The sequence below is a fragment of the Prionailurus viverrinus genome, chromosome B3, assembly GCF_022837055.1.
Source record: "Prionailurus viverrinus isolate Anna chromosome B3, UM_Priviv_1.0, whole genome shotgun sequence".
NCBI classification, from domain to species: Eukaryota; Metazoa; Chordata; class Mammalia; order Carnivora; family Felidae; genus Prionailurus; species Prionailurus viverrinus.
In genome coordinates this window covers 1,344,657-1,355,398 of record NC_062566.1, presented here as the reverse complement: position 1 = coordinate 1,355,398, position 10,742 = coordinate 1,344,657, and the positions used below count along the sequence as shown (strand labels likewise).

Here is a 10,742-nt window from a genome sequence, read left to right as displayed (position 1 = left end):
GTTCCCAGCCCCTTGGCCTCTCCCACTGCAGGCCCCTCCCTGACCTGAGGTTGCCCTGCTGTCTCCCCTCCCTTCCCTCGCCCGCAGGCTGTATCCTCACCCCTCCTGCCACTTCTGGGCTCCGGGGCTCACCCCACAGCTTCGAGCCGTCTCCACTCCTGCCCAGGCTCCCAGCTGGCTGGCGGGCCTCAGCCCCCTGCCCCCGCTCCCCTCCCACTCTCCCCGTCTGACCCATCCTCATCCACACTCTGGGCCCCTCTTCCTCCCAAACCACTTCCTCCTCTCGAGGAACCCCCTCACTGGTCCTGCAGTCACTTGGGTTCCACGGTCATCAGCTTCGCCTCTCTCCTCTCCCTCGACCTCCATAGGCCATCACCGGGTCCCTCCCCTCCTGCTGCTCCCAATACTGGTGCCCTGGTTCTCCTTCCCAGAGGGCAGAGCGCGGGGCCCAGGAAAGCCTCCACCGGCCGCTCATTCAACACTTCTTTATTGAGAGCACGCACCAGGCGCTGTCCCCACCGCGTGGAGCGAGACAACGCCCGCCCGTGGGGACACTCATCCTAGCGGGGACAGACAGTAACTTCGATCCAAACGTACATCAGGTCGAGTGCCCTGAAGACAGGAAAAGCAGAGCTGGGATAGGTGTGCCCAAGTAGGGGGGCTCCTTGACGCGGGGCGGTCTGGGAGGCCCTCCTCCGTCCAGAGGGTGGCATGGCTGCAGAGGGCCGAGGCCAGTCACCGAGGTCAAAAGGAACATAACTCTCTGAGGAAGAGCACACCGTCAGTTTGGTAATAAAAATCCAGGGACTTTATTTCTTAATCCTTTCAACTGGAAACACTTGTTGCCACGGGCTCAGGGGGGTATCTTGGTGGTCTGTGGGAACACGGTGGGAAGCTGGCTGAACAGGCTTCTGTTATCTTAAATTTTGAACGACATGAATGTACTTCCTTTTTAAAACATTAACTCATCGAATAGGAAAGAACGTACCCAGTCTTGTGGAAAAGATTAATTATTCTCGTGGAACTATTTCCCTAGAGAGGGCCTGTCTGCATCTCTGGCAGCCGCTGCCAGGTCAGAGCGGACGGGAGCCCTGCCGCACTCCCGAGAGGGCAAAGCCACGTGAGCAGGGTCCTCAGCGCAGCGAGACAGGTGCCCCTGGGAGACCAGGTAGAGGAGAGGGAAGGCGGAAGAGCAGGGTGTTCGCTGGGAGCCGACAACGCCCCGGTCTCTCATATGTAAGTGGCTCTCCATCTTGGCTGTCACGTTCACCCCGATTTTTATCATCAGGCGCCACTGATGCATCCTATTTGGAAAGCCACGGACGGACGGCTACACGAAGGAAACGCCCTACTAAAGACCGGTCCACCAGACAGGATTTAGCCGGCGCGCTCCCGTGGTTTTTGGTGGAGCTGGGGCCAGAGAGCGCTTCGCTAGTGTGGCTCCGTGGAGGTGGCGGCGAGGAAGGGCCGGCTTTGTAAGGGGCGGAGGCCTGAATAACAGGGGCTTGAGAAGCCTCAAGAGATCCCGAATTAATCCTCATGTGACAAGCGCACGGCCGTGTAGGCCAAGAGGAGAGGCAGATAATAAGGTGACCTGTGGATGAATGTCTGCGTCCTTCAGATTCCTATGTTGAAATCTAATCCCCAGTGGGATGGTATCTGGGGCGGGGGGGGGCGCCTTTGGGAGGTGATTAGATTTGGATGGGGTCGTGGGGTGGAGCCCCCATGATGGGACTGGCACCCTTATAAGGGGATGAAGAGCAAAGAGCCTTCTCTCTCCGCCATGTGAGGACAGAGCAAGAAGATGGCAGCCTGTGAAACAGGAAGCAGGTTCTCAGAGACATCAAATCTGCTGACACCTCGATCTTGATCAGACTGCAGAACTGTGAGAAATGTTAAGCCACAGCCAGTCTTTTTGTTACAGCAGCTTGCACAAGGGCTGTTTGGAGCATGGCCCAGCGGGGCACGATGGGGGCTGCCCGGGGGTGGCGAATGGGTTCTTGTCCTTTATTCCACAGAACAGCCACCAACTCCGGTCACTACAGATTCAGGCTTCCAGTCGCTCAATCCGGGCACTCCGAGGTCCTCGGCGGAGACGACGGCGGGAGCTGAGCCTCAGATCTCTCCATCTGCAGTGCCTAGGACTGAGCCTGGCACGCACCAGGCGCTTACAAACTGCGCAACAGAATTTTTGGTCTTAATTACGGGCCGTGAGCCCTGGAAACCCAGGATTCTGTTCCACTTCAGGAAACCCTCAGCACCAATCATCCAGGACCAAGGACTCTCAAATTTAGGCCCAGTCCCTATTTTCCTAACTGAATCTCTCAGCTGCAGTATCTGTATCTTTCTTCAAAAACAGCATACGATTTCCTCTTATTAAAAAAAAAAAAAGTTTATGGCTTTGCTCGTAGCAGGCAAGAGAGCTAGCTGGATTTGCAGACCTCGAGTGGCTAACGAATGATTACCGTGGCTTGTCCAAGGGATGGACTTTTGCAAATAAGAAACCAGGCTGAAGTTTCAGGCCATTTTTAGAGGCAGTTTCAGGGGTAAGGATGGGATGCTCACTGGTTGGAGTCTCCGGGACCAGTCAGTGGTCTGTGGGAGGAGAGCTGAAACCAGAAAACATCGGTTTCTGACAGGTAGACATTCGAAGGCTGTCCTGGGAAATCCGGGCCAGACAGGCGCCCTGCACTGATGCGTTAAACCACAACACAAATACGTAAACTCCAGAGAAATGACCAGGTTCTAGCTTCATGACCCTCAGCACAACACTTAATACTCCGGGCTGCTCATCAGCTCTCCGAAAGCCTCCAGCTTTCGCCCTCTGAGGACGTCGTCACTGGCCCCCTTAGCAAACCAGGTTTGGTTTCATCAGGGTTTGTGAGAAGCTACTAACCTCTCTGGGACTCAGTTTCCTTATCTAGAACAAAGAGGATAAAATTGGAAGAAGCCGTCTTGAGCAGTGAAAGAAAATGGACTTTGGACTTAGGCAGGCAAGTCTCAATTCTCAGCCCCGTGTGACGCAAAGCAGGTTACTCGACCTGTCTCTTACTGTCCCTGCGGAATGGGGACGATGATGCCTGCCGTAAGGCTGTAAGGCCTGTGGGAAGGTCCTGCTCACACCGCCTCACATCCGTGCTCCTCCTTTCTTATTCCACACTTAGTAAATGTGAGAGAGGGACACGGACGTGCTGAAGCGTCTGTTACAGAAAACCCAAACCCTTCAAAAGAATGCTATCAGACGTCGTGACCTTCCTCTCCCTCTTCGGACAGAGGGCCTCCTTCTGATCGCCCGCCCGTCCCGGAGGCTACCGGGGAGGGTCTGCCCGAGTGAGCACAGGAGGCTGCGGGGAGCAGAGGGCACCAAGCACGGGAGCACCGCGGTCCTGGGGGCGGGGGGGGGGGGCACCATCTCAGACGGGCTCTGCAGCGGCAGCAGGACATTGGAGCGGTCCGGGCCCCCCGCCGGCAGGCTAGGGAAGCCCCCTGGCTGGGAGACGTCGCCGTGGCGACGCAGCGAGCTCCCTAACCCCGGGGCAGCGAGGCAAGAGGCACTACTCGGAGGAGCAGTTTTAGCTCCACGTTAACCACAGACAGACACTCATCACACGTAAACATGTACAAGTTTCCGAAGCCAACCGTGGGAGGATGTCACCTGGGGGGAACAGGGAGGGGCTCCTCCCACAGTGGGGACAAGACACCGCAGAGCCACGGGTCTCAGTCAGCACACTTCCGTGTCCCCAGTCTTCCCAGTGCCCGTTCTAGAACCAGTGCTCCCAGCTCTCATGCTCCACAGGCTGGTGCAGGCAGCAGTGGCTTTCCTGTATGGAGAAAACCCGTCACTCCTAACACAGCAACTGACCGTCTGCTCATCAGAAGAATGTATTTTAAACCTGGAAAGAGTCATAATTCTGAGACGTTTCACATGTTGTCAGCTTGACCTTCCACAGACATGGGCCTCTCCCCTTTGCCGAGGGACCCTCGGGCTGTGCCGGAGACACGGCCGTGGGGAAGGGGGTGTCCTCCCTACCAGCAGGCACCAGGTTCGTGGTTGGGATGGCGCCCTGTGCAAGGACTGTGGCGGTGGGGGACGTGTTCTGGAGGCGGGGTCACCAGCAAGCTTGCCTACACAGTACAGCCAGAAGGCAACTCTGGGTTCCCATAAAACTCTGCCCTTCTCCGCCACTCACCGCATCCCCTAAGGGTCGGCCCTTCACTAGCTATGGCGTCTCACCAGCAAAAGTGAACGCTGTAGGACCGCGGAAGCCTCGTGGTACTAAGGAGAAAGACTCTCGTCAGACAATGTCCTGGTGGCGGGTTCTAGGAAGCAGGAGGGCCCCAGTACAGCGGCCAGGCCCTGGAAGCGGCTACATGCGGGAGGGAAAGGTACGAGTGGCTGGGGCACGCTGACCCCACGGAGGCCAGGGGCCCCCCTCACGTCTGCGGTGGCTACACGTATCAGAGGCCGGCAAGTCGGCACGGGTGAGAACCGGGCACATGCTAGCGGTGAACCCAGGGCTCCCCGCCGACCCCACGGCAGGAAGGGTCAGGGCCCGGGCTCGACCCTTCTAAGGCTCAGAGTGCGTTCTGTGGCAGGACTGGCTTGGCTGGTTTCAAGGACTCCAGTTCAGTAGCCGTGGACCCTCAGACAAACTGGGACAGGTTGGGGACTTTGATGTTGAGATCACCAATGTTGATGTTCCGAGGAATCTCCGGCAGATTGATGTTTTTCACAGCGGACACGGCCCGGGCGGGGGCTGCTGACAGGCCACCCTGAGGAGACACGAGAGGGGGCATGAGACAAACGCTCGGTGTCATCTGCTTAACGCTTAAAAACACAAGTGACGGAGACCGGAGGTGTCCACACCGAGCACACACAACACACGTTCTGATTTTTCCTCCTTATTCCTCAAAGGTATGGCCAATGCAGCAATCCTGAGGTGGGACGGGGGCTCTGGGGCAGGGCTCCACAGCGTGCGCTCCCGAAGGGGTGGTGGCTCACGCGGGGTGCTAGCCCCCGCACCTAACAGGGCCTGGCACACAGCGGGCGCTCAGTCCACGCTTGCCGGAATAACCGGAGACGGTTTGACCACGTCACACTCTGTGTCAGGGGCACTTTTCAGACTACAAAACAAAGCCCTTCCCCGAAGAGCCTGAACACTCTCAGAAGCGGGTGCAGTCACAGGGAAACGCGTACGAGAAAAAGGAAAGTCCGTTTAGGGCAGCTGCCTGCCAACTATCAACGTGAGACGGGAAAGAGCTGGCTTTGGAAATGTCATGTGGCAGCAAGATGGGCGGACGGACCCGTGGACGGTCTGACACACCCGCAGCCACGGAAGGACTGTGACAAACACAGAGAAGAGGGGCGCTCCCCGCTGGCTCGCCCCCAGTGGGCAGAGAAGGGGAGAAGCCGACAAGACTCCCAGAACCCCGTCCTCCTTACTGACTGTCGGGACACCGACCCCAGTCCCGCTCTCGCCCAGCACGTCTCCGTTCTTCCTGTTTCCAAACCCCTTGCCTGTGACTCACTCACTATTCCTGGAAGCTCCCTGGCCTGTGTCACTAAAGGACCGTGGTGCCGCTCCAGGGGTGGTCTAGCGGAGCTTCATCAGCAGGGCCACCAGTCCTCACAGACAGAGGAATTCTTGGCTCTTTGCAAGGTCAAGTTCCATCACAAGAAGGAATGAAGCTCTCGAAGACACTCAGATAATTAAAATTCTCTTCCTGCCGCGTATGAAGGTGTAGGCCTGTAGCCTCTACACTGCTCTCCGGCTAGGCTGACGGAGGTGATAGAGAAACCTCAGGGGGGTAGGACAGAATCTACTGTGAGCCGTTTCTGTTTAAGTTTTAAGTAATCTCTACCCCCAGCGTGGGGCTCAAACTCACGACCCTGAGACCGAGAGTCGCGTGCTCCAACCGAGCCAGCCAGGTGCCCCTAGTGGCAGCGTTTGTACCAAGCCCAGCACTATGTGGGGGTGGGCTGGGGTATGTTGTTTGTAAACCCAGCCCAAATTCTGTTCTAGCTGAGTACAGGGCTAACTGGAAATAAGGGAACTGGCAAGTCGGAGGTCTGAAAGACACCACGAGAAATGGCCGCTGGGAGAGCAGACTCCTAGAGCACTGGAAAACCACAATGGGACCAGAGAAGGGGATTCTGGGTCCCTCCAAGGAATGTGTAGCTTTGAAAGGAGGAATTACAAACTACAAGCACCGGCCAGAGTCCCCCAAGCCAGGAGGTGTCTGTCTTTGTGTGCCATCTGGCTTTTCCGTTCACACTTTAGCCTTATTCTTACACGTTTTAATTTTCAGGGCTGGCCTTCCAATCAGCGGGCCTTCCAATCAGTTTCGATGGACTCAAGGAAGAAAGAAGAGCATATACACATTCCTAAAGTTCCCCAGCAACACAAACCAACACATGCATCCCTTTCTCCTTCTGCCCCGGTCTTCTCGAACCGGGTCTTCTCGAGCCGAACTGGCTGGGGCAGAAGTACAGCTGTGTACTCACCTCGGATTTCTCCAGCCTGTTCTGAGCTTCGATCTGAGCCACGATTTCATTCATGTTGGTTTCCAACACCATCCCACCCATCACCACCTCCTGAAGGATGTAGTGCACCTGAAGGGGAAGCGGGAACGAGAAGGGTTGGAGCACCCTGCAGTAGTTGGGGTGTGGCCCAAACAGAAACCCCGCGGGCTCTCCTGCACCAGCAGAGCGGCTGGACCCGACACCAGCTCCTGATTCCCAACAGACACCTAAGCCCGAGTCCTCCACCCCTCACGTGAGACCACAGGGGTGGCCCCCGCGTCTCGGCACACCGTCACGCGAACCTCTTCCGTGAGCAGCTCATTCCGTAGCTCTTTCCTACCTGCCGTCCACACTCTGGGCGGGAAGGTGGTAGCTGAGAGCACAGGCTCTGAAGTCACACAGGTTAAGCCGGGTGACTTCGGGCAAACTATCCTTTCTGTTCCCCAGCCTCCTTCCAGAACTCTGGTGAGGACTGAGATAACCTCTACCAAACACCCAGCCTGCCCCACAGCGGGTTCTAAATGAATCAGGACGGATGGAGCTCACTGCTGCTCTCGGCAACAGCACCGCTGACGGATGCGCACTCGGTCACTGCAGGGGCAGCGGGACAATCCCCGCCCAAGCACATCCCATGTGAAATGCGACGTCTCCCGGGCTTCCTAAGATAGGCCCTCCAGCCCGTGTTACGCTGGTGGCAAAACAGGCCCGCGCCTTCATACCGGTCCTTATCCCTTTCTTACAGCTGGGATGAGAAACTGGGTTCTTTAGGCCCTGACCACCTTGTAGGCATTGGCTCCGGCCTCTCGCATAAATCTGCCTTTCCAGGCAGATCCAGGGGCTCTGCAGACCCACCACCGGCAGAATTGCTTCCTCCGGTGCCTTTCACCTGAAGTCCTTCTTCCCACTTCTCTGATGTCAGAGACCAGCTCGGTCCTCCCACCGTCTCAGTGAATCTCTCTGGTCTCTCTAGCTACCCTCTTCCTTCTCGGGCTGTTGATCTGGTGCTTAATTAACAATAGAAGGTGGCACCTCGAAGGCCATGTTGACAGGATCTGATTTGAAAGAAGTCCCACCCCTTACACACCCCAGCAGACACTCTGACCGACCCTCTGGGGGTTTCTATGGCAGCTCGCTCGCTACCGTGGGGTGCAGTGTTTGAGTCAGCACAGCGGCTCAGTCAGCGCGATGGTCAAGTACACGGAGATGCAGTTTTGCTGAGGAGGACTGGCTGGATGGAACCCGAGCGCACACGTGAGCCTGGTGCCCAGAGGAGTATTCACACTGAACCTAGTGACGAGGTAGTCTGGGTCTAAAGTTTGAGCACTATTGCCACTTGGGGCTGGAAAATTTTCTGTGTGTGTGTGTTGGGGGGGGGTGTCCTGTGCACGGTAGCCTGTTTAACAGTACCCCTGGGCTCTGCTCATTCGATCCCAGGAGCACCCCACCAGCTGTGACCACCAAAAATGTCTCCTGGTGAAACCGCCCCCAGTTGAGACCCACTGGTCTAGCGTCTAGACTGGAGCACGGAGGATGTGAGGCCAATTTACTCTGTGGGCAATGAAGAGTCAAGATAAAAGATGTGTCTGTCTGTGTGCTTCTGCACATGCATGTTGGACACGTGAAGTTCTCAGGCATATTAGTTCTTCATATTTTGCCCATGGAGGGAGAGAGTATAACAAGAACATGTGTTTACATACAAATAAAGTATATTCACTTACACTGAGTTTTATTAACCACTTTCCTGTCTATACATACACACTCATGTGGCATTCTTAAATTTTATACAAGAGGAATCATTTCATTATTTAAATGCATATGGGGATTTAATGGTAAAATTCTCATATTTAGATAATTTACAAAATGTTAAATGCTACTGGTCTTAAAATTATTCATTGGGAAACTACACTGTTTATACTTCCCCATCAAGAAATTAGCTTCTGGGGGCTCCTGGGTGGCTCAGGAAGTTAAGCATCTGAGTCTTGATTTTGGCTCAGGTCATGTATTCACAGTTGTGAGACTGAGCCCCACGTTGGACTCTGTGCTGAGCATGGAGCTTGGGATTCTTTCTCTCTCTCTCTCTCTCTCTCTCTCTCTCTCTCTCTCTCTCTCTCCCCCTCTGTCCCTCCCTAGCTTCCCAGCTTGCACTTGAGCGTTCCCTCTCAAAAGGAAAAAAAAAAGAAGAAATCAACCTCTGAAAACATTCTGATGGCTCCTCAAAATATTTTAAGCAACAGAATAACCATATAATCAAACAATTCCGCACCTGCGTTTATACTTAAGAGATATAAACCAAGGATTCAAAAAGACATTTCTATACCTATCTTCATAGCAGCATTATTCACAGAATAACCAAAAGGTAGAAGCAGCCCACGTGCCCATCGATGGATAGATGGATAAATGTGTTACAGACATACAAAGGAATATTATTCAGCCTTAAAAAGGCAGGACACTCAGACACATGCTGCGACACGGATAAACCTCGAAGCCATTACGCTAAGTGAAACGAGCCAGAAACAAAAGGACGAATACGGTACGATTTCTTTCTATGAAGTACCCGTGGCCAAAATCAGAGGCAGAAATGGAAAGCTGGTGGCTGGAGTTGAGGGAGGACGGGACGCCTGTTGGTTAATGTGAAACCAGTTTCAGTTTTTCAAGATGAAGAGAGTTCCCGAGAAGGGCTGCACGATCGTGTGGATGCACTTAGCACGACTCAAGTGTACACTTAAAATGAAGATGGAAAGCTTTACGTTACGTAAAATTCACAACTGAAAAAACAAAATACAAGTGTCCACACCAGGACTCTTAGTGTTTTATTCTGTTGTTTAGTGAGCTCCTTCATGGGAGGAAGTAGTATTTGTTGAGCGTCTCCACTATGATAAGCACTTTACATGGTTCTTACTTTAAGTTTATGTATCGGGGTGTAATATCGTGATATCTGGGGCGCCTGGGTGGCTCAGTCATGATCTCATGGTTCGTGAGTTTGAGCCCCATGTTGGGCTCTGTGCTGACAGGTCAGAGCCTGGGGCCTGCTTCCGATTCTGTGTGTGTGTGTCTCTCTCTCTCTGCCCCTCCCCTGCTCGCACTCTGTCTCTTTCTCTCTCTCTCAAAAATGAATAAACGTTAAAAAAAAAATTTAGTAATATCCACCTGAGGTAGGTAATATAATCTTCATTTTATATATGAGGGAACTGACACACGGAAAAGGCAATGAACTATTCCAATGTCACATGTATGAGTAGCAGAACAGAGCACCGAGTCCGGGCCCGTCTGACTCCAGAGCTCACGTTCGGCACCCTTTCCGCCACGGTTCCTCTGAGTCCCAGGCCGTGTCTTCTACCTGCTCATCCCTCACTCCTGGTCCATATGGAATCATTTTAAGACTTGCCTTTGGTGTGTCAAAGATCTTGCAAGAATTCTTCTGTGCTTCGTCCTCAAGGCCTAGTGAGCCGCAGGCATGCTGACTGAACGAAGAGGCTTTTCCTAAGCCTGAGCAGCATATTCCTGGGGCTTTAGGTGCTTAGAAGATGGATGGCAGTGTGGTGATGGAGGCCTGATGGAGAAGGTAGTAAAAGGCCACTAGCAGCTGGATAGCAGCATATGTCAAGACTTCTGATGCGAAAATGGTATCATGAAGTCGTAATTCTAAGATGCTATTCAAGATGTGTTCCAAGTGCAAAAAAGGAGAAATAAATAAAAACGCAAACTCCATTTTTAACAAAACTGGAAGACAACCCAAATCCCAGACCCTAAAACAGCTAGAAAAGCTGTCAAAAGCAAGGAGTTCAAGCAAGTCTCCTTCCCTTTAGAGAAAGAAAAGAAAGGATACTACAGAGAGGGAACACGGGAGCTGGAGAGAAAGATCTGCCAAAATATACTGCCTGTGGGTAAAGGACACTCGCTCTGGGACCAAACAGATTCCTTGCTGGGGAGGCAGGAACGTCCGTGGACCTGGAGCGGGAAGCATAGGAGAAACCACCACAAACGAGCCGTATTCGCCTCACAAGTTCAGCTTCATGGTGGCGTCCGCATCGTGGAAAAGCCTGCAGAAGCTCGCTCTACTGGCTGGACGGAGATACAGGGTAAATGAACTCACCCCAAACCCTAGATCAGGAGAATGACTGCAGTCAGCCTGGAATTCAGACTTGGGGCCTCCTCTAAACAAGCATCCTGCAAATAGCTAGTCCGTGAGAAACTCACCTGCTCGAAGAGGACTTGTAAG

At 53.8% G+C, this 10,742-nt stretch overlaps 1 protein-coding gene across 2 annotated transcripts in view; it reads right to left on the bottom strand.

Moving 5' to 3' along the window:
- Positions 1–785: 785 nt before the first annotated feature.
- Positions 786–10,742, bottom strand: part of AP3S2 (adaptor related protein complex 3 subunit sigma 2) — a 58,024-nt gene continuing 48,067 nt past the window's right edge. For both annotated transcript variants that reach the window (XM_047862887.1, XM_047862888.1), the window contains 2 exons: positions 6,506–6,613; positions 786–4,773 (listed from right to left, as the gene is read on the bottom strand). In XM_047862887.1, the coding sequence (XP_047718843.1) occupies positions 4,645–4,773; positions 6,506–6,613 (237 nt within the window). In that variant the 3' untranslated portion in view covers positions 786–4,644. The remainder of the gene's footprint in view (positions 4,774–6,505; positions 6,614–10,742) is intronic.